This window comes from Carcharhinus amblyrhynchos, chromosome 25 (assembly GCF_965287045.1).
Source record: "Carcharhinus amblyrhynchos chromosome 25, sCarAmb.v2.hapA, whole genome shotgun sequence".
NCBI classification, from domain to species: Eukaryota; Metazoa; Chordata; class Chondrichthyes; order Carcharhiniformes; family Carcharhinidae; genus Carcharhinus; species Carcharhinus amblyrhynchos.
This window is the reverse complement of record NC_137348.1, coordinates 647809-672322: the sequence shown is the minus strand read 5'-3', so window position 1 is coordinate 672322 and position 24514 is coordinate 647809. Positions and strand designations below refer to the sequence as shown.

Genomic DNA, 24514 nt, shown 5'->3' with positions numbered 1-24514 from the left:
AAGGCAGGGAATTATAGGCCGGTTAGTTTAATGTCTGTTGTTGAAAAAATGCTGGAATCCGTCATCAAAGAAGAAATAGCGAGGCACCTAGAGAAGAATTGTTTGATTGAGCAGACGCAGCACGGATTCGTTAAGGGGAAGTGGTGTTTGACAAATTTATTGGAATTCTATGAGGGTGTGACTAGTGCAGTAGACAGAGGGGAACCGGTGGATGTGGTGTTTCTCGATATTCAAAAGGCGTTTGATAAGGTGCCGCACAAAAGGTTGCTTCAGAAGGTTAGGGAGCATGGAGTTGGGGGTAAGGTGTTAGCATGGATAGAGGATTAGTTGTCTAATAGGAGGCAGAGAGTTGGTATCAATGGGTGCTATTCTGATTGGCGGTTGGTAACTGGTGGAATGCCGCAGGGATCGGTGCTAGGGCCTCAACTATTTACCATTTATATAGATGATCTGGAGGAGGGGGCTGAGTGTAGGGTGTCGAAATTTGCTGATGACACAAAGATGAGTGGAAAAGCAAATTGTGCGGAGGGTGTGGAAAGTCTGCAGAGGGATCTGGATAGGCTGAGCGAGTGGGCGAGGACCTGGCAGATGGAGTACAATGTTAGCAAGTGTGAGGTTATCCACTTTGGCAGGAATAATAGTCGGAGGGATTACTATTTAAAGGGTGAAAAGCTGCAGCATGCTATGGAGCAGAGGGACCTGGGGGTCCTTGTGCATGAGTCACAAAAACCCAGTCTGCAGGTGCAGCAGGTGATCAAGAAGGTGAATGGGATGCTGGCTTTTATAGCGAGGGGGATAGAATATAAAAGCAGGGAGGTCTTGCTGCGACTGTACAGGGCACTGGTGAGGCCGCAGCTGGAGTATTGCGTGCAGTTTTGGTCGCCGCACTTGCGCAAGGATATTTTGGCCTTGGAGGGGGTGCAGAGGAGGTTCACTAGGCTGATACTGGAGATGAGGGTGTTGGACTATGAAGAGAGACGAAATAGACTGGGTCTGTACTCATTGGAGTTTAGAAGGATGAGGGGGGATCTTATAGAGACGTATAAGATAATGAAGGGGATGGATAGGGTAGAGGTAGAGAGATTCTTCCCGCTCAGAAAGGACAGCAGGACTACAGGGCACAGCCTCAAGATAAGCGGGGGGGGGTGCAGTTTAGAACGGAGTTGAGGAGGAACTTCTTCACTCAAAGGGTGGTGAATCTCTGGAATTCTCTGCCCGCTGAAGTGGTGGAGGCTACCTCGCTAAATACATTTAAGTCACGGGTGGATAGGTTTTTGGTCGGCAAGGGAATTAAGGGTTATGGGGAGAAAGCGGGAAAGTGGAACTCAGCTACTTCAGATCAGCCATGATCTTATTGAATGGCGGGGCAGGCTCGAGGGGCTAGATGGCCTACTCCTGCTCCTACTTCTTAGGTTCTTATGTTCTTATCAGAGGCCGAATGCCCGTGACCGCTGAAGTAGAGGTAGAGAACAGTCTTGCCTGGTGATTGCCGAGCAGTGTTCATTCATATGCTGTAGTAGCGTCTGCATGGTCTCCCCAATGTACCAAGCCTCGGGGCATCCTTTTCTGCAGCGTATCAAGAGTATGTACCGTATACCTGGTGGATGGGGTTCTCACATGAAATGGTGGCATCCATGTTGATGATCCGGCACATCTTATAGAGGTTGCTGTGGCAAGGTTGTGTGGTGTTTGGTCACTGTTCTCCTGAAGGCTGGGTAGTTTGCTGCAATGAATGGTCTGTGGTTGTGCGGTTGTTTGAAGGCAAGAAGTTGGGGCGTGGGGATGGCCTTGGCGAGATGTTCGTCTTCATCAATGAAATGTTAAAGGCTCTGGAGAAGATGTTGTAGCCTCTCCGCTCCAGGGAAGTACTGGACGACTCTGTCCACTGTGTCCCGTGTTTGTCTTCTCGGGAGGTCAGTGCAGTTTTTGTCTGTGGCGCATCGGAACTGTCGATTGATGAGTTGAGCGTCATATCCTGTTCTTATGAGGGCATCTTTCAGCATCTGGAGGTGTCTGTTGCGATCCTCTTATCTGCGCGGATCCTGTGTATACGGAGGGCTTGTCTGTAGGGGATGGCTTCTTTAACGTGTTTAGGGTGGAAGCTGTAGAACTGGGACATTGTGAGGTACAGTGAGGTGCTGAGGTGGCCGTCCTTAACGGAGTTACGTGTGTCCGAGAATGTAACCGATTCCAGAGAGTAGTCCACGGTGAGTCTGATTGTGGGACGGAACTTGTTGATGTCATCATATCGTTATTTCAGTGATTGTTCACCATGAGTTCAAAGGAAGAAAATATCATCGACGTACCTAGTCTATAGCATCAGTTGAAGGTCCTGTGCAGTGAAGAAAACTTGTTCGAACCTGTGCATGAAGATGTTGGCATTTGAGGTGCAAAGTTGGTCCCCGTGGCTGTTCTGTGTGTCTGGATGAAGAACTGGATGCTGAAGGTGAAGACATTGTGGTCCAGGATGAAGCAGATGAATTGTAAAATTGCATCTGGAAACTGGCAGTTGTCAGCATTGAGTACTGAGGCAGTTGCAGCAATGCCATCACTGTGGGGGATGTTGGTGTAGAGCGCCGAGACATCCATTGTGACGAGGAGTATCCCTGGTTCAACTGCTCCATGTGTGCTGAGTTTCTGTAGGAAGTCCATGGTGTCGCTACAAAAGCTGGGGGTTCTTTGCACAATGGGTTTCAGGATGCCCTCGACGTAGCTGGAGAGGTCCTCGCACAGGGTCCCATTGCCCAATGCGATGGGACGGCCAGGTGTGTTTGCCTTGTGTATCTTCAGGAGGCAGTAGAAGTCTTCAATGCAGGGAGTACGTGAGGTGGGAGCACAGAGGGTGCTCTGAAGGTCCAGATCAAAGGTCTTGATCAGAGTGTTGAGTTGACGGTGTGTTCTTTGGTCGGATCTGTGGGTAACTGTCTGTAGTGTTCCTCATTGTTCAGTTGTCGGTACACTACTTTGCAGTAATCTGTCCTGTTCAGTATGACGATGGCCCCTCCTTTGCTGGTTTGATGACAATGTTGCGGTTGGTCTTGAGAGCACAGATGGTGTTGTGTTGTGCTTGGGTTATGTTTGGGGCTGTCTTGTGAGTGCACCGACCTCCTCAGAAGACAAACATGGGACACAGTGGACAGGGTACCCTTCGTCGTCCAGTACTTCCCCGGAGCGGAGAGGCTACGACATCACCTCCGGAGCCTTCAACATGTCATTAATGAAAACGAACATCTCACCAAGGCCATCCTCACATCCCCACTTCTTGCAGGAATAACCCGGGTAATTACAGGCCGGTGAGCTTGACGTCCGTGATAGGGAAGTTGTTGGAGAGGATTCTTAGACATAGGATGTATGCGCATTTAGAATGGAATAATCTCAATAGTGACAGACAGCATAAGAGGGAGGTCATGCCTTACAAATATGGTGGAATTTTTTGAGGAGGTGACAAAAACGGTTGACGAAAGAAGGGCCCTGGATGTCGTCTATATGGATTTCAGTAAGATGTTTGACAAAGTCCCTCATGGTAGGTTGGTGAAGAAGGTTAAGGCTCTTGGGATACAAGGACAGGTGGCTAGATGGGTTGAGAACTGGCTTGGTCACAGGAGACAGAGGGTAGCAGCGGAAGGGTCTTTTTCTAGCTGGAGGTCTGTGACTAGTGGTGTTCTGCAGGGCTCTGTACTGGGACCTCTGCTATTTGTGATATATATAAATGATTTGGAAGAAGGAGTAACTGGTGTGATCAGCAAGTTTGCGGATGACACAAAGATGGCTGGACTTGCTGATAGCGATGAACAGTGTTGGACAATACAGCAGGATGTAGATAGGCTGGTAAATTGGGCGGAGAAATGGCAGATGGAATTTAATCCAGACAAATGCGAGGTGATGCATTTTGGAAGAACTAATGTAGGGGGAGTTATACAATAAATGGTAGGAGCATTAAGAGTATAGAAACACAGAGGGACCTGGGTGTGCAAGTTCACAAGTCCTTGAAGGTGGCAGCACAGGTGGAGAATGTGGTGAAGAAGGCATATGGTATGCTTGCCTTTATAGGACGGGGTATAGAGTATAAAAGCTGGAATCTGATGTTGCAGTTGTATAGAACATTGGTTAGACCACATTTAGAGTACTGCGTCCAGTTCTGGTCACCGCACTACCAGAAGGATGTGGAGGTTTTGGAGAGAGTGCAGAGGTTTACCAGGATGTTGCCTGGTATGGAGGGTCTTAGCTATGAGGAGAGATTGGGCAAACTGGGGTTGTTCTCCCTGGAAAGACAGAGAATGAGGGGAGACCTAATAGAGGTGTATAAGATTATGAAGGATATGGATAGAGTGAACAGTGGGAAGCTTTTTCCCAGGTTGGAGGCGACGATCACAAGGGGTCATGGGCTCAAGGTGAGAGGGGCGAGGTATAACTCAGATGTTAGAGAGATGTATTTTACACAGGGTGGTGGGGGCCTGGAATGCACTGCCAAGTAGGGTGGTGGAGGCGGACACGCTAGGGTTGTTTAAGACTTACCTGGATAGTTATATGAGCAGACTGGAGATGGAGGGATACAAAAGAATGTTCTAGTTGAAGATCAAGAGCCTCAGGACATTCCTTGGGATTAAGAGATTCCTGTCAGTCGTCCAACAAATTTTAAGGCTCACCTTGTCACTTATGTTGGAGCTATCGGGGATCTTCCATTACTGTCTGTAGAGCCTGTTGTATGTCTATTTATGTTTATTGATGTCTCATTTTACATCCACAGGCAATTCAATCCATCTTGATGGCCAACAAGGTGCATACATGTGGTGGGTTGTGCGAGGGTTGCTCTTGGATGTTGCTTCGAGAGTTGCCTAGTGCTTCACGTCGTTAGTGTACGCTTAATCTGGACCAATTGATGGGCAGTACGTCAGCTCAGTGACTATCACTGTCTGCTGTACAGTTACAGGGACCCGGGTCAGATCTCTGGCTTGGATCAAAGTCTGTGGGAGTTTGCACGTTATCCCCATGCTTGCGTGGGTTTTCTCCAGGTGCTCTGGTTTCCTCCCACATCCCAAAAACGTACTTTCTAGTTGATTGGTGTCAATAAATTGTCTCTGAATTGGATTTCCCTTCATCTGGCGTACATATAATTCCCTAAATTTGCACCCCCTTTATTGTGGAGTTCCACTAGAGGTAGACAAAAATCGTTGACGATCGACGAAAGACTTGGATAAGGCACTCACTGAGTGTTAAGATGGGCGGCGCGGGCCTGTAGGGCCAAAGGGCCTGTTTTCCTGTGCTGTTCTTTGTTCTTGCCTTCAGACAACCGCACAACCTCAAACAAACTATTGTCCGCAGCAAACTACCCAGCCTTCAGAAGAATAGTGACCACGACACCACACAACCCTGCCACAGCAACCTCTGTAAGATGTGCCGGATCATTGACACAGATGCCATCATCTCACGTGAGACTCCCATCCACCAGGTACATGCCACATACTCTTGCAACTCGGCCAATGTTGTCTACCTGATATGCTGCAGGAAAGGATGTCCTGAGGCTTGATATATTGGGGAGGCCATGCAGACACTACAACAATGGATGAATGAACACTGCTCGACAATCACCAGGCAAGGCTGTTCTCTTCCTGTTGGGGAACACTTCAGCAGTCACGGGCATTTGGCCTCTGATCTTCGGGTAAGTGTTCTCCAAGGCGGCCTTCACAACACACGACAGCGCAGAGTCGCTGAGCAGAGACTGATAGCCAAGTTCCGCACATATGAGGATGGCCTCAACCGGGATCTTGGGTTCATGTCACACTATCTGTAACCCCCGTGACTTGCCTGGACTTACAAAATCTCACTAATTTTCTTGTCTGGAAACAGGACACATCCGTTTAATTTGTGCTTATGCTCTCTCCACTCACACTGACTGTACCTTTAAGACTTGATTAGCTGTAAAGACTCACATTCCAATCATTATTCATGTAAATTGTGTTTGTGTCTTTGTGCCCTGTTTGTGATCAGAACTCCCATCCACCTGACAAAGGGACAGCCTGTTCCAAAAGCTTGTGGCGTTTGCTACAAATAAACCTGTTGAACTTTAAGCTGGTGTTGAGAGACATATTTTTGTTTTTACCCCAGTCCAACTCCGGCATCTCTACATCATATCTCATTGAAGACAGAGGGCGGTGGAGGGAAAACTTTCAGATTCAAGACCAGTTACCAGCGGTGTACCACAGGGATCAGTGCTGGGTCCTCTGCTATTTGTGATTTTTATCAATGACTTGGAAGAAGGGGCTGAAGGATGGGTTAGTAAATTTGCTGATGACACCAAGATTGGTGGAATAGTGGATGAAGTGGATGGCTCTTGTAGGCTGCAAAGAGACATTGATAGGATGCAGAGCTGGGCCGAAAAGTGGTAGATGGAACTTAACCCTGATAAGTGCGAGGTGATTCATTTTGGTAGAATAAACTTGAATGCGGATTACAGGGTCAACAGCAGGGTTCTGAGGAATGTGGAGGAATAGAGAGATCTTAGGGTTCATATTCACAGATCTCTGAAGGTTGCCACTCAAGTGGTTAGAGCTGTGAAGTGTGTTAGCGTTTATTAACAGGGGGTTTGAGTTTAGGAGTGATGGGGTTATGCTGCAACTATACAGGACCTTGGTGAGACCACATTTGGAATATTGTGTGCAGTTCTGGTCACCTCACTATGAGGAGGATGTGGAAGCATTGGAGAGAGTGCAGAGGAGATTTAATAGGATGCTACCTGGTTTGGAAGGTAGGTCTTATGAGGAAATGTTGAGGGAGCTGGGGCTTTTCTCTTTAGAGTGGAGGAGGACGAGAGATGATGATGATGAGGGGGATAGATAGAGTGGACATTCACAGACTATTTCCTTGGGTCAACGTAGCTGTTACTAGGGGGCATAACTATAAGGTTCATGTTGGGAGATACAGGAGGGATGTCCAAGGTAGATTCTTTACTCAGAGAGTGGTTGGGGTGTGGAATGCACTGCCAGCTGTGACAGTGGAGTCAGACACTTTAGGAACTTTCAAGCGGTTATTGGATAGGCAAATGGAACACACCAGAATGACAGGGAATGGGATAGCTTGATCTTGGGTTCAGACATAGCTTGGCACAACATTGAAGGTCGAAGGGCCTGTACTGTGCTGTTCTATGTTCTAAAAATTCAGTGCAATTGTTTTCAATGATATTTCCAAGGCAGCAACTCAGCACCTCCCTCTCCTGTGATTTCCAACACCAAGTAGGAAAGAAACAGAATGTCATAGGAATCCCATCATTGCCAAGTTCTGCATCAAGTAGAAGTCTGTAGTTTTTCTATGTTCTACGTTCTTAAGTAATATACCAATATGACTGGGGCATATATTGCTGTGCTTTCATTATCACTGGTAGTTTGCTTTTTTTTTACACAAATCAGCTTCTCAGGATAACTAAGAAGTTAATAAATATGACCTGACAGTATCGCCTATATGCCTGAACAAATCAAATAAATACACATACTGCTTCATCATACAGTGAAATTCAGTAGAGTGATGAAGATGGCAGAAGTGAAGCAACTTCACCAATAGCAGACAGTGTGCATACAAGTAAGTACTTACATGATGACTAGCTCCATTGGGACCAAAGTGTCTGTGGCACTGATGCCCCAGAGATGCTGGAGCTGATAAGGGAAGTGTTTTGGCCTTCACCAACTACTTCCCTGACAGCAAAACTGTGGAAATAGAGGGTGCAATGAGACTGCTGGATGAAAGGTGCAGCAGGCAGTATTTCCCGATGGCAGGTTGAGATGCAGGAGTTAAGTCAATAGCATGTTCGTGGCGTGTTGGTCCTGACACCATCCATGTGGTGGGTTTGCACTCATTATACACTTGCATTGAAGTCCAACCTTCAAGATAAAATCAGGAGTGCTAGAGAATCTCATTGCTTCTGCATCAGATTTGTTTATAGGTGGCATGCGCCAGTCAGCTTTGTGTACTTATGTCTGAGGTCAACTCACTGCACAAGGTAGGGGAGTAGGAGAATGGCAGTTTGCTGGAGGCTCAGCACGGGCAATGGTAAGAGAAGGAGGGATATAAAGTGGGATGGGGTCATGGGGAAGAGGTTGGCACTCTGAATGTGATGAGGGTTGGTGGGAACCCTTAGTCAAGGTAAGAAAATGAAGGCCCTAAAAGGTAGTGTCATTTCTGTTCAAATGTGGGTCCACCTCAGGATGTTGGTGGATTTTGAGTTCACCAACTTACATTTCAGTTAACCCCACTGAGGGTGATATTGGATAATGTCCTTTATAATGTACAGAGGGAGGGCCAGCTTAGTCTCCAAGTTCAGCCATGTCCTACAATGGTGAGTACAGCACTGGACATTAGCATGAATATTAACTCTGCTGTAACCATCAATGTGTGCCAAATAGGAGGCGTGCCAGTACATTCAGCCCTCACATTGCAATGAAGTCACGGTGAAAATCCCCTAGTTGCCACATTCCGATGCCTGTTCAGGTATACCGAGGTAGACTTTAGCATGGCTAAAGCACCTAACCAACATGTCTTTCGGACAGTGGAAGGAAACCCACACAGGCACGGGGAGAACATACAGACGCTACACTGAGCTAAGCTGGGAATCAAACTCAGGTCCCTGGTGCTGTGAGGCAGCAGTGCTAACCTCTGTACTGTCCATTTGCCATTGAGAAAAGTGCGTCACTAACAGAATTTCACTCCAAGCGTATAATATGAATGAATTATAGTAAGTAACCTGGAACGATGTCAAGAACACGCAACATAATGGAATTTATACAGTCACTATTACCTGGTGGCTGGGTAGGACAAACCTGCAGATCACAGCTTTGCTTTGCAACAGGTTTCAAGAGAGGGTCACATCCTCGTACAATTTCTTTACCCTGATAACATTTCACATCTCGCATTCTTACTCCAACTCCACAGGTTTTAGTGCACTGGATGAAAGTAACAAAATCTATTTTATTAAATTCAGTCAAAGAATAAAAACAAATCCTCCATTAAATATTGCATATTAAGATATATTTAATTAGCAGATAATTAAGGACAAGGGCATGGGGAAAGCCAAGGAGTAGAATGTCAATATAAGACCCAAAAACTCTTTAAAAGAAACCATGGATGAGAATTGGTGAAAGCAAAAAGTAGAGAAATTTCTTTGTGACAAAGACTTATGCAATTATCAAACTTTTCATGAATCTAGGAAATGCAAATACTTCTGGGTCACTTCAAATGGATGGAATTATTAGACTTCAATTGTGCAGAAGCACCAGGGGCAATTTTCCCACTTTATGCATTCAAATGCGGATCCTGCTGGGGCCTTGAGAAGGCGAGGGCAGGGTTGCTAGCATGTAGTGTGCCAGTGAGGACCCCCTTTGGGATTCTCCCAGATCCTGCATCCAGATGTATCCAATTTCCACCCAGTGAGGGAGGGAACCAGCTTAGCATATTTAAATATTCATTTAAATACACTTCATTCAATTTCGAGGTAGATTCTCCCTGTTCCCAGGATTCTCTGACCCTCTGGCACAGCAGAAACCCGTTAAGGATCATTCCTGGTCACAATAAATGGAGAGCAGGCCTGATGGTTAGGTCGAGGTTCCCAATGTCTATGGGGAGAAGAAGGGGGTCTTCAAATTCACTTGGAGATTGGGACACCCTTTAGAACGGTGCTTGATCTCCGTGAAGCCAGGCTTGCGGGTGGGTTCAGATCCACCTCTATCCGAACTGATGCAAAACTCACTCGCCTCCCAGAAAGTGACAAAGTGCAGACATGCCGGTGCACAACACACTGGCTTTCTCCCCAGAAAGAGTCATTTTTTGGGAAAATTATGTCCATGGTTTTCCCCTTTAATTACCTTCTAGTACCATCGGAGTATGGTATTAGATTGTGGAGTTAATGCGTTTGTATCAAATCACCAAAGTGACCTGAGCAGTTAATGCAGTTAGTACAGGCAATAAAGTCTATGATGTAGTAGGGGAATTTGGTGAAACAGTGTGGACACAGTTGGCATAATTACCTCAGACCATGAAGTAGTAAACCATTTAAAACACGGCCGCTCAAAGCATGTCGTTTCTTCAATCAACTTCTGAGTTCCATCACATTCCTCAGGATTGGAAATTTTAACTTTTCCATTTACTATTCCCACACACAGAACAACTCTCCTTTTCACTCCTCTGCCACACGTTGTATTGCACTATTGGGAGCAGACCAGAAAGTTAATGTCATGATTGGAATCTGGTTATATCTCCAATGTTAGAACAAATACACATCATTTATTAATTCTCCAGATGCTCAGGAAATCTGCAATATTTGTCAAACTGACCATCAATTTCTCAGTTGCAGACTTTATATTCTGATAAAATCCACGTGAGCTCAAAATATCTAGGTTACATAAACTAGCCCACATAATGCAAAGTAGTCTGTGCATAGAATTCATGTTACAGTTGCTTCTAAAACTGGCAGAGACAGGACATTCTATTGATTTGAGAAAATCTCTATCTAGCTATCTGCTTTGAACAGTAAACATTTGAGTATTTGGAACCCAATCTCAAGTGATCTTACATACCTCATGCGTCTTATACTCTTAATGAGAAATTCGCCAAAGACACATGGAGAAACTTTCCCTGCTGAATCACTTGAAATAAGACATGCGTGCTCAAGTATAAATGCTTAATATATCCAAAATAAATCCTTAATCCATTCATGAAGTTTACAGCCACAGATAGGGGTAAGCCCTTAGGAAGCCAGCCCCCCACCCTGATCCTAGTCCCTTCTATCTGCTATCGCCCTCCAGCCTCATTCAACCACTCTATCACTGATCTTCTGAGTAGGTCCCAGTGTAAACAGTGGCCACCACTCCTGATGGTGCTGTTGGTACTATAGCGTTGATTGCCTCTGTTCGGTGGCTCTTGGATACAGATTTCCATCTAATTTAGGACTTAACTCAGCAGGAGGCCTTCCACTGCTGAGAGAATTGCCCAATTACCTCAGTGGAATTGTGCCTCCCAAAGAGGAGTGAGGTAGTTCTCCAATGGGTAGGCAGCATCCAGAGTGCATGAAACCCACCCTAAAATATTATTTAATGAGACTGTGGTTTATATATATTTAAACTATGAGGATGATTTATACATTTAAGAATGCATTCATAGTTAAAGTCACTTGGTAGTTCTTTGTTCATTAATCACCTTATTTATATTCAAAAGTTTAACATTGGTACAAACCAAGCCTGCTTCCTAACAATGCCAACTTGGTAATATGAGTGGACCATAGAACGCAATGAAGATTCATATACTATTAAAATGTAATGCTGTTTACATACACAAAGCACGTAACGGTTTATTTCTAAAACAAAACACAATGAAAACTTATTTCTTTACTCACTCGTTCCCAATCCTGGGCCAGCCAGTGAGGTGAACAATCTTTGGCTCCACATGGATGTATTGCATGGGGTTTTGACTGAGAGTCACACTGTGATTCAGGCATTACCCTGCCTTCTGAGTTCTTGCAGTACACGTGTCTTATCATTCTTCCTAGTCCACAAGGCCCTGAGCACTATGCAAATACAAAGAAGAGAAATTATGTAATATCAACATTAAAGGTTTTGATGGATCATACTTCAAACCCTTCCAACTATATCTATTTCAAAGTTAACACAATGAGTAAGAAAGAATACCTTGATGCACTGCTTGTAAGTAGTTACTGTACATGAAAGCCAAAATATAAATGAGGATGTCATAAAACTCAATTAAATACTAATAGATGTTGTTCATATAACATTCTCCAAACAAGAACATGCAATTAGTTGGCATCTTTATTATTAAACACATTCCAATTCATTTAATAGCAACAATAGATTGGTTAATAGATTAAGAGGGATGACTAAAACCTAGTTTAATAGGTTATGTTTAGAGAAGGCTTTAAACATGGAGAAGTGAAAGGATTTAAGGAGGGCATTCCTGAAAAAAAAAAGGCCGTGGCTTGATCACCAATGGTAGGAAAAAAAGAAATATAAAAGGTCAGTTAGAGGACTAATGGTCCTGGGAATGATTTTAGGATAAACATGATTCAAGAGTGCAGGTAGTCATTAAAGAGTAACGGCATAAACTGCAGAAAAGATTTTAAATTTAATATGTAAAGGGCCATGGTGTAAATGTTCCATCCTAGTAATTTCCAGTTGGCTAGTGAAGTCAACCTCTCAGCACCTGTTGGTGCCAACAGTACACCTTGACCTCAATGCAAGGCCAGCAGGTGGAAAATAAATGCCTCAGGGTAAGCCACGTTCGACATTTAATGTGTGGCATGGTCAATCCATGACCTGGAAACACACTGGTCAGCTTTGGACCCATTCTGGGAGAGGGTCCAAGCTTGGGAACAGGTCTCCCTTTTCCCAAATTCCCCTTCAACGTGATTTTCAAATTTGCTGATTACGCCTCCGTAGTGAGTCAGATCTCAAACAGTGACCAGACAGTACCAGAAAGAGATAGAGTATCTGGTGAACTGGTGTGGCAACAATAATCCCTCCCTCGATGTCAACAAAATGAAGGACATAGTCATCGGCTTCAGGAACTGTGGTGGAGAACATGCCCCTGTCTAGATCAACAGGGACAAAGTAGAAATGGTCAAAGCATCAAGTTTTTAGGTGTCCAGATCAGCAACAACCTGTCCCCACGCTGATACTATAGATAAGAAAGCCTACCAATGCCTCTACTTTCCCAGAAGACTAAGAAATTTGGCATGTCAGCTATGACTTTCACCAACATTTACAGATGCACCATTGAAAGCATTCTTTCCAGTTGTATCACAGCTTGATATGGCTCCTGCTCTGCCCAAGACTTCAAGAAGCTACAAAAGGTCATGAATGTAGCCCAATCCATCACGCAAACCAGCCTCCCCTCTATTGACTTGGTCTAAACTTCCTGCTGCCTCGGCAAAGCGGCCAGCTTAATTAAGGACTCCACGCACCCCGTACATTCTTCCACCTTCTTCCACAGGGAAAAAGATACAGAAGTCTGATGTCAAGTAACAATCGACTCAAGAACAGCTTCTTCCCTGCTGCTATCAGACTTTTGAATGGACCTACCTCACCCTAAATTGATCTTTCTCTACACCCTAGCTATGATTGTAACACTCCATTCTCTCATTTCCTTAGAAAAGTAGAAGCATAGAAAAACTGCAGCACAAACAGGCCCTTCGGCCCACAAGTTGTACCAAACATGTCCCTACCTACTAGGCTTACCTATAATCCTCTATCTTACGAAGTCCCATGTACTTATCCAGAAGTTTCTTAAAGGACCCTATCGAATCCGCCTCCCCCGCCACTGCCGGCAGCCGATTCCACGCACCCACCTCCCTCTGACATCTCCTCTGTACCTACTTCCGAGCGCCCGAAACCTGTGTCCTCTTGTGGCAGCCATTTCAGCCCTGGAAAAAAGCCTCTGAGAATCCACTCGATCAATACCTCTCAACATCTTATACACCTCTATCAGGTCACCTCTCATCCTTCATCTCTCTAAGGAGAAAAGACTGAGATCTCTCAACCTATCCTCATAAGGCATGCCACCTTATCCAGGCAACATCTATGTAAATCTCCTCTGCACCCTTTCTATGGCTTCCACATCCTTCCTGTAATGAGGCGACCAGAAACTGAGCACAGTACTCCAAGTGAGGTCTGACCAGGGTCTTGTACAGCTGCAGCATTATCTCCTGACTCCTAAACTCAATTTCTCAATTGACAGAGGCCAGTACACCATACGCCTTCTTAACCACGTCCTCTACCTGCAAAGACGATTTGAGTGACCTATGAACCCAAACCCCAAGATCCTTCTGATCTTCCACACTGCTAAGAGTCCTACCATTAATACTATATTCCGTCATCCCATTAGACCTGCCAAAATAAATCACCACACACTTATCTGGGTTGAAGTCCATCTGCCACTTCTCCGCCCAGTCTTGCATCCTATCTATGTCTCGTTGCAACTTCTGACATCCCTCCAAACTATCCACAACACCTCCAACCTTTGTGTCATTGACAAACTTATCAACCCATCCCTCCACTTCCTCATCCAGGTCATTTATAAAAATCACAAAGAGCAAGGGTCCCAGAACAGATCCCTGGGGCATTCCACTGGTGACCAACTTCCATGCAGAAAAAAACCCATCTACAACCAGTTGTAAGCCAGTTCTGGATCCACAAAGCAATGTCCCCTTGGATCCCATGGCCCCTCACTTTCTCAATAAGCCTTGCATGGGGGACCTTACTGAATGCCTTGCTGAAGTCCATATAAACCACATCTACCACTCTTCCTTCATCAATGTGTTTAGTCACATCTTCAAAAAACTCAACCAGGCTTGTAAGGCACGACCTGCCTTTAACAAAGCCACGCTGACTATTTTTGATCATACTATATCTCTCAAAATGTTCATAAGTCCTGCTTCTCAGGATCTTGTCCATCAACTTGCCAACCACTGAGGTTAGACTCACTGGTCGATAACTTCCTGGGCTATATCTTCTCCCTTTCTTGAATAGAGGAACCACATCCGCAATCCTCCAAAACCTCTCCCATCTCCATTGATGACGCACAGATCATTGCCAGAGGTTCTGCACTCTCTTTCCTTGCCTCCCATAGTAACCTGGGGTACATCCCATCTGGTCCCAGCGACTTATCTAACTTGATGCTTTTCAAAAGCTCCAACACATCCTCTTTCTTAATGTCAACATACTCAAAGCTTTTCAGTCTGCCACAAGCCTGCACTACAACCACCAAGATCCTTTTCCATGTGAATACTGAAGTAAAGTATTCATTGAATACCTCTACTATTTCTACTGGTTCTGTACAAACTTTCCCACTGTCACACTTGATTGATCCTACTCCTTCACATCTCATCCTTTTGCTCTTCACATACTTGTAGAATGCCTTGGAGTTTTCCTTAATCTTACCTGCCAAGACCTTCTGATGGCCCCTTCTGGCTCTTCTAATTTCCTTAAGTTCCTTCCTACAAGTCATATACTCCTCTAGATCCCTAGCATTACCTAGCTCCCTGAACCTTTTGTATGCTTTTCTTTTCTTGACTAAATTCATTACAACTTTTGTGCACCACGGTTCCTGTAGCCTACCAAAACTTCCTTGTCTCATTGGCACTTTGTCGTGCGGAACTCCAGACAAATATTTCTTGAAAATCTGCCACATTACTTCTGTACATTTCCCCAAGAAAACCTCCTAATTTATGCCTCTCTAGGAACGGTATGCTTTGTCTATATAGTGTGCAACAAACAATACTTTTCACTGTGTGCTAATACATGTGACAGTAATAAATCAAATTACAACCTTCTTGGCAAAGGTGAACCTCTTCTGAGGCTTTTGTAGAGCCTACCAGAGTGAGCCTTTTCATCCAGTTTCCACCAAAATAAATACTCCTCTCTGGCAGTCCACTTGTCCATGGGCCGATTTCACCTCTGCTGCTATTTAACCTGCATGGAAGGCCAAGACCAAATGGGTTTCCCAGCTGCTCTCACTGCATGGGTTAGGTGGCAAACAAGGGAGTTCCGTATGCCCAGAGGCACCATCACTCGCCCTCCCCTCTCCTCCCCACAGGTCATACTCTCCTCTTAATCCTCAACCCTGATTCCCTTGCTGGGGTCTGCCAACCAGGCCTGCCGATTCACCAGACTTACATAAAGTCCTAGTAATGGCCACTGCTTGAACCCAATGTTGCTGGGACTCCAGAGCTGCCAGCATCTCTGTGAAGCAGGAATTCTTCCCCAGATGGGAGCAGAAGGTTTAGGGTCCGATTTTACCAAAAATTTGCGCCCGTTTTTGGGCGCGAAATCATGGTAAATTCGAGCGTCGGGCCTGTAACGCGACCTGCACCCGAAACTGAGCGGATCGCGCCTTTACCGACACCCGATTTAGGTGCAGATTCGGTCCATGCCCCAATCCGGCGGCCCAACGATTTAAATGTATTAGCAATCGACTTAATGAACTGCGTGCCCAACTCTACCACCAAACCCCATTTTGCCATCTTCAGATCCGTTCTGGATCCGCACTGTTATCAACCTGCAGAATAAAAATCCGAAGCAGATTCCCATTCTGCAGGGGAACTTCTGAAGCCCATCCTCCTTGAACACCCTTCGCAGACCCCCGCTAACCATCCTGGCAGACCCGCCCACCACGATCAGAACCCCCTGGGAGGCACAGCACCCAAGCACACCGCCCTCGCGATTAGACCCCACCCCCCACCACCCTCCGGCAGAGCACATCCCCAACCTGCCTGGATTGCTGCTCTCCCACCACCATCCTCCTGACCTGCACTCGAGGTGGAAATGCCGGCATTGGACTGGGATAAACACAGTAAGAAGTCTCACAACACCAGGTTGAAGTCTCTCCCCGCTCTCTCTGCTGGTTTTCTCTTGCACCCAGGCACGCTGTTTCAGATTTTTTTCTAACTGCACATGCAGTTCAGAGCTCTGATTGTTCCGGCAGCGCAAAGCCCCACCCACAGCGCGGACCGGACCAGAGCCAGCAAAAAGCGTATGGGTGCGCTGGAACAAGGATTCCGGGCTCGGGTCCGTTTTACGTCCAGATCCGGCCCTTAGCCTCCAATGTTAAAATTGGGCCCTTCATGTTAAATACTTAATGCTACTCCCAGCATGAAATGGCTGCAGGGCAGTTGGCTTGTGAGCGGAAGGCTTGATGATCAATTTTTCAGGCAGCTGGGGTTGGGATGTGTGTTTGTATGGGTTACAGAGATGGTAAATAGGGAGTCTTGTTAAATCCAACCCCAAGTTACAGCCAAAAGTTCTGCTTTCCCTTACAGAGTGGAACACTTTTACACAATGAAATCCCAAAATCTTTCAGATTAGAGCCCATGGCATACCATCTAGAAGAGGGGAGCTTCCCCCCACCCCCAATGTCCTGGCCATCAACAAACACTTTAGAAACTGATGACTGGCCATTATCACATTGCCATTTATGGAATCTTGCTGTGTTGCAAGTGGCTATGATGTGGATGTGCCGGCGTTGGACTGGGGTAAACACAGTAAAAAGTCTGACAACACCAGGTTTTAGTCCAACCGATTTATTTGATAATAAACTCACTAGCTTTCGAGGTTTGTCCCTTCGTCAGGTGAATGGAGAGTTCTGGCCTCAGACAGAGCATATAAAGCACAGACAGTTTAGAGATTACGGATTAGAATGCGAATCTTTACACCTAACCTGCTGTTCAAGTCCTAAAGTGGCTGACAGTGTGTGTGGAAGGAGCACTGAGCACAGGTTAAAGAGATGTGTATTGTCTCCAGACAGTACAGTAAGTGACATTTTGCAAACCTAGGCAAGTCACGGGGGTTACAGATAGTGCGACATGAACCCAAGATCCCTGTTGAGACCATCACGAGGTGCGTTAACACCAGATTCATCAGCCGCACTCACAAGACAGCCCCGAACATCACCCGAGCACAATGCAACACCATCCATGCTCTCAAGACAAACCGCAACATTGTCATCAAACCAGCAAAGGAGGGCCCATCGTCATACTGAACAGAACGGATTACTGTAAGGAAGTGTACCGACAATTAAACAATGAGGAACACTACAGACAGTTACCCACAGATCCGACCAAAGAACACACTTGTCAACTCAACAATCTGATCAAGACCTTTGATCTGGACCTTAAGAGCACCCTCCGTGCTCTCATTCCACGTACTCCCCGCATTGGAGAACTCTACTGCCTCCCAAAGATACACAAGGCAAACACACCTGGCCGTCCCATCTTATCAGGCAATGGGACTCCGTGTGAGAACCTCTCCGGCTACGTCGAGGGCATCCTGAAACCCATTGTACAAAGAACCCCCAGCTTTTGTCGCGACACTACGGACTTCCTACAGAAACTCAGCACACATGGAGCAGTTGAACCAGGGATACTCCTCGTCACAATGGATGTCTCGGCGCTCTACACCAACATCCCCCACAATGATGGCATTGCTGCGACTGCCTCAGTACTCAATGCTGACAACTGCCAGTTTCCAGATGCAATTTTACAACTCATCCGCTTTATCCTGGACCACAATGTCTTCACCTTCAACAACCAGTTTTTCATCCAGACACAGGGAACAGCCACGGGGACCAACTTTGCACCTCAATATACCAACATCTTCATGCACAGGTTCGAACAAGACTTCTTCACTGCACAGAATCTTCAACCGATGCTATACACAAGATACATCGATGATGTTTTCTTCCTTTGGCCTCATGGTGAACAATCACTGAAACAACTATATGATGATATCAACAAATTCCACCCCACCATCAGACTCACCATGGACTATTCCCCAGAATCAGTTGCATTCTTGGACACACGCATCTCCATCAAGAATGGTCACCTCAGCACCTCACTGTACCGCAAGCCCACAGACAATGTCACAATGCTCCACTTCTCCAGCTTCCACCCTAAACATGTTAAAGAAGCCATCCCCTATGGACAAGCCCTCCGTATACACAGGATTTGCTCAGCTGAGGAGGGTCGTGACAGACACCTCCAGACGCTGAAAGATGCCCTCATAAGAGCAGGATATGGCGCTCGACTCATAGGTCGACAGTTCCGATGCGCCACAGCGAAAAACTGCACCGATCTCCTCCGAAGACAAACACAGGACACAGTGGACAGAGTACCCTTCGTCGTCCAGTACTTCCCCGGAGCGGAGAAGCTACAACATCTTCTCCGGAGTCTTCAACATATACAAGAACAAAATCAGCCTGGGAAACAGGCCCTTCGGCCCAACGAGCCCTCGCCGCTATCTCAACACCACCAGTCCCCCTCTCCACCCACGGCCCCTGTCTAATGTTTTATGGCCATCCAGATTGAGGGAAACTGATTTAGGGACAATTTATTCCTGCCAATCAGCCTAACAGCACATCTTTGGGGTGTGGGAGGAAACCGGAGCACCCGGAGAAAACCCACACAAGCACGGGGAGAATGCACAAACTCCCACAGACACCGGCCCAAATTCACGTGTCTGCACAGCAATCAGCGATAGTCACTGAGCTGTCGTCTTGCCCAGTATCTTGTCCAGTTTAGGCACACACTAACGACATGAAGCACTAGGCCAATCTCGAACAACCAAGAGCAGCCCCAGTACGACCCATCGCGTGTATGCCCCTCGTTGGACACGAGGTGGACCGACTTAAAACCTGAATCATTGATGAAGACGAACATCTCACCAGGGCCATCCCCACACCCCCACTTCTTGCCTTCAGACAACCACGCAACCTCAAACAGACCATTGTTCGCAGCAAACTACGCAGCCTTCAGGAGAACAGTGACCACAATACCACACAACCTTGCCACAGCAAGCTCTGCAAGACATGCCGGATCATCAACATGGATACCATCATCACACGTGAGAATACCATCCACCAGGTACACGGTAAATACTCTTGCAACTCGGCCAAAATTGTCTACCTGATACATTGCAAGAAAGGATGTCCCGAAGCATGGTACACTGGGCAGACCATGCAGATGCTACAACAACGGATGAATGAACATCGCTCAACAATCACCAGGCAAGACTGTTCTCTTCCTGTTGGCGAACACTTCAGCGGTCACGGGCATTCAGCCTCTGACCTTCGGGTAAGCATTCTCCAAGGCGGCCTTCACGACACACGACAGCGCAGAGTCGCTGAGCAGAGACTGATAGCCAAGTTCCGCACACATGAGGACGGTCTCAACAGGGATCTTGGGTTCATGTCGCACTATCTGTAACCCCTGTGACTTGCCTGGGTTTGCAAAACGTCACTTACTGTACTGTCTGGAGACAATACACATCTCTTTAACCTGTGCTCAGTGCTCCTTCCACACACACTGTCAGCCACTTTAGGACTTGAACAGCAGGTTAGGTGTAAAGATTCACATTCTAATCCGTAATCTCTAAACTGTCTGTGCTTTATATGCTCTGTCTGAGGCCAGAACTCTCCATTCACCTGAAGAAGAGGGAATCCCCTCGAAAGCTAGTGAGTTTACTATCAAATAAATCGGTTGGACTAAAACCTGGTGTTGTCAGACTTTTTATTGCAAGTGGCTGCCATGCTTTGCGTACAATAACAGTTACTACACTTAAAAGTACTTCATTCGCTGTAAGGTGCTTTGGTATGTCCTGAGATGCAGGACACTCTCTACGGTGCAGAGGGACCTGGGGGTCCTTGTGCATGAGTTACAAAAACCCAGTCTGCAGGTGCAGCACGTGATCAAGAAGGCGAATGGAATGCTAGCCTTTATAGTGAGGGGTATAGAATATAAAAGCAGGGAGGTCTTGCTGCAACTGCACAGGGTACTGGTGAGGCCGCAGCTGGAGTACTGGGTGCAGTTTTGGTCGCCGCACTTGCGCAAGGATATTTTGGCCTTGGAGGGAGTGCAAAGGAGGTTCACTAGGCTAATACCAGAGATGAGGGGGTTGGACTATGAAGAGAGACTAAATAGACTGGGTCTGTACTCGTTGGAGTTTAGAACGATGAGGGGGGATCTTATAGAGACGTATAAGATAATGAAAGGGATGGATAGGGTAGAGGTAGAGAGATTTTTCCCACTTAGAAAGGATAGCAGGGCTAGAGGGCACAGCCTCAAGATAAGGGGGGGCAGTTTAGATCGGAGTTGAGGATGAACTTCTTCACTCAAAGGGTGGTGAATCTCTGGAATTCTCTGCCCATTGAAGTGGTGAAGGCTTCCTTGCTAAATATATTTAAGATAGGTTTAAGATAGGGTAGATAGGTTTTTGACAGACAAGGGAATTAAGGGTTATGGGGAGAAAGTGGGAAAGTGGAACTGATCCACTTCAGATCAGCCATGATCTTATTGAATGGTGGAGCAGGCTCGAAGGGCTAGATGGCCTACTCCTGCTCCTATTTCTTATGTTCTTATGAGATAGTTACAGGGAACAAAGAAATGGCAGACGAGTTACATATAATTTGCATCAGTCTTTATGTTGGCCTGTGGCCTCTTGGCATCCTCCTCACAGCAACATTACCACCCAGCTTAGTGTCGGCTGCAAATTTGGAGATATTGCATTAAATTCCTTTGTCTAAATCATTAATGTACATTGTGAATAGCTGGGGTCCCAGCACTGAACAGTCACTGCCTGCCACTCTGAAAAGGACCCTGGATTCCTTCTCTCTGCCAACTACTTCACTATCCAAGTCAAAACATTATCCCAATATCATGTGCTTTAAATTTGCTCACTGATCTCTTGTGTGGGACCTTACCAAAAGCCCTTTGGAAATCCAGATATACAGCATCCACTGGTTCATCCCTGTCCACTCTACTGGTCATATCCTCAAAATATTCCAGAAGATTTGTCAAGCACGATTTCCTTTAGTGAATCCATGCTGACTTGGACCGATCCCTTCACCACTTTCCAAATGCTCAGTTATTATTTCCTTAATAATTGACTTCAGCATTTTCCCCACCGCTGATGTCAGGCTAACTGGTCTATAATTCCCAGTTTTCTCTCCCTCCTTCCTTTTTAAAAAGTGGGGTTACATTAGCTATCCTCTAATTCACTGAAACTCTTCCAAACTGCTGGAAAATGATCACTAATGTGTCCACTATTTCTAGGGCCACTTCCTTAATTACTTAGGGATGCAGAGCATCAGGCCTGGGGACTTTTGGTTTTTAATCTCAGCAATTTCCTCCAATACAATTTCCTGATTAATAAGGATTTCTTTCAGTTCCTCCTTCCTGCTAGGCCCTTCATCCCCTAGTATTTCTGGAAGGTTACTTGTGTCCTCCTTAGTGAAGACAGATCCAAAGTATTTGTTCAGCTGGTCTGCCATCTCTTTGTTGTCTATTTGGAACTCACCTGTTAACTGTAATGTTGCTCTAACTCTAAAATTTGGCTTCACCAATCTTTTTCTCTTTGTATAGCTATAGAAACGTCTATGGAAGTTTCCTGTCTGCAAACCAGTTTTTTATTCATCTTAATACACCACCGCCAAGGAAACCAAGGGTTTCAGAAAAAGGGCAGGAACGTGACACTGTGATGAATGTTGAATCAGTCATAATCGTATTGAATGACAGAGTACGCTCAAGCAGCCGAATGGCCTATTACTGCTCCTATCATGGTTTTCTAAAACTTGAAAGGCACTGTGTACGTTCAAGTCTTTTTTTAAGGCAAAGTGAAAAAGAATATTTGGCAAATTTAAGTTCAGTTACTAATGTCACAAGTAGGCTTATGTTAACACCGAAATGAAGTTACTGTGAAAATCCCCGAGTTACCCCATTCCAGCACCTGTTCAGGTATCCTGAGGGTTAATTTAGCATGGCCAATCCGTCTAACCAATACTTCTTTTGGACTGTGGGAGGAAACCTGTCACATTCAGAGGAATCCCACTCAGACAAAGAGAGAATGTGCAGTGACCCAAGTCAGGAATCAAATCTGGGTCCCTGGTGCTGTGAGACAGCAGTGTTTACCACTGCACCATCATGCTGCCCACTTAATTGTTACTGTGTATATATTTTTGACATAAATTAATTGCAATTTCTTTAAAGGATTTATTTAATAAATCATTCAATGCCAATTTTAAAAAGACAACCATTAATATTACTGAGAAAAATGATCTAATACATCATATTGTACCTGTCTTTGTACTATAACAGTCACTACCTTTATCTTAGTTATTATTCTTGCTTTCACTAGGATGATGTAGCTAATACTATAACAGCTACATTCTTACACACTCCTTACTGGGGTTCGATTAGGATGCAAATTTAGTTTTAATCTCTTATCCAGATTCAAGACGTATGCATTTATTTGTTTTTGTTGAAAGGGATGGTGTTGCTTATAAAGTGTAAGTGTGGGGAAGTAGCCAGCCTAAATGCTGTCACTTTGACTTTCATTTCTTAAGTTGCAAGACCGCTTATATAAACAAGAATAAAGGATAAATTGAGGACAAAGCCGAAAATGTGGATTCTGCATAGGAAGAAAAACAGTTGTTTAACCTGTACTACAGTTAGGCTTACCGGACCCCAGTCTGAAACAGTCCACTGTCGGTCACAAGGTGGTCCAACACAATCTTTCTGAGATGGTGGCTTTGTTTTCTCATCACACAACCACTCTTCCTTTGAGCATCTCACTTCCCTGGTCACTGTAACTCGTTCTGCACACTTTGCTGTACACTGAGAAAGAAAATACATTTGTGTATGAACTCTGCCCAGATTGTGTTTATATATCTAAAAGGACTTCATTCTGTTCAGGAAGCCAACAATTCCTGGGGATTCATCACACTTTGATGCCACTATTTTCTTCATTAGTGTTGTATTGCTTACGTTATTTCTATGGGTCCCTAATTCAGTATCAGTTGCCTGGTGATGTTTGGCATTCTGATCTCTCTTCTTCTGTAAATATCAACTTGACGCAAAGTCATTATTTAACATGTCTGTCCTTTGCTTATTTTCATTCTCCAGGCCTGCTAGCGTTTCCCCCATCAAGAGTGGTTGCCAACTGCAGGGTTTACAACTGCTCATTAACGGGAAACAAGCAGATTCACCTTGCTGGTGGCGACAGAGGCCATTGAGCCTCCCCCTGCCCAAAGAAGTCAGGGACATGGGGGTGCCCTGGCACCTCCCAAGGGGCAAACTGGCACTCTGCACTGGGATTGGTGGGAGAGGGAGAGAGGGCAGCAATTGGGGTGGGTGGGTTAGGGGAGAGCGCTAATGTGAAGGGTGAATCAGTTTGAGGCATTCTGAATCTTTGACACTCTGTGTTGCACATTCAGGTAAGTATGCCCAAAAAGACATTGGGGAAATTCCCCCGTTTTCCCGCCCTCTGTTTTGTTTTGGGATAACCCCAGTCAACACGATGGGACAAATGGCCTGCTTCTGCTGTGCTAAACAAGTTAATGATGGTGTTGTTGTGAGTACTGGATGCAAGCAGATGGGGCAGCAGAAGAGAAAGGCTATCAAGTTATTAATATCCATAAAAAAAGTCAATGAATCACCCTTGTGCATTCCATTAGTGCCTGTCTTCAATTTGCCTTTGGCTGGCCTAGTCATCATACCCAGTCTTCTCCTAGTAACTGCAGCATGGACAGCAGAAAGTTGCTGGCATGCAGTGTGTGTGTGTATGGGTGGTGGGGCGGGAGGGGAAAGAGACACTGCAGATGGCCTTGAAGATGGGCTGCTTGTCATGATGGCAGGCTTGGACGGCTGGTGACCTACTCCTATTTCTTGTATTCTTGCAATGTGCCTTGCTGCTCAACAGGCATCAGCAAGTTACTAATGGGATGACAGTAGTGAGAGAACTTGTCTTATTTTTCACAGACAGAGGGCAGCAGGCTTTTGCTTCATGCAGCCACTGCCACGTCCCGGGGCAGTCTCAGAAATCCTTGTAATCAGTTGGAGTGCTGGAGTATTGGGAAAGCCTGATTAATCCTATAAGGACTGCTTCTGCATCATGGTGGCAGCATTCTGAGCCTGTTGGACAATAAACTGAGCCTGCATTTCTACAGGCTGAGTGTTTACTGCAGCACTCGGACAGCT

The 24514-nt window shown here is 45.7% G+C and overlaps 1 protein-coding gene across 1 annotated transcript in view; it reads right to left on the bottom strand.

Annotated features, from left to right (window-relative positions):
• ttc16 (tetratricopeptide repeat domain 16) overlaps positions 1-24514 on the bottom strand; it is a 180920-nt gene that overhangs the window by 11663 nt on the left and 144743 nt on the right. The window contains exons 15-18 of the mRNA XM_080212074.1: positions 22997-23152; positions 11375-11545; positions 10011-10187; positions 8786-8930 (exon numbers count right to left, since the gene is read on the bottom strand). Coding sequence (XP_080068200.1) covers positions 8786-8930; positions 10011-10187; positions 11375-11545; positions 22997-23152 — 649 coding nt within the window. The remainder of the gene's footprint in view (positions 1-8785; positions 8931-10010; positions 10188-11374; positions 11546-22996; positions 23153-24514) is intronic.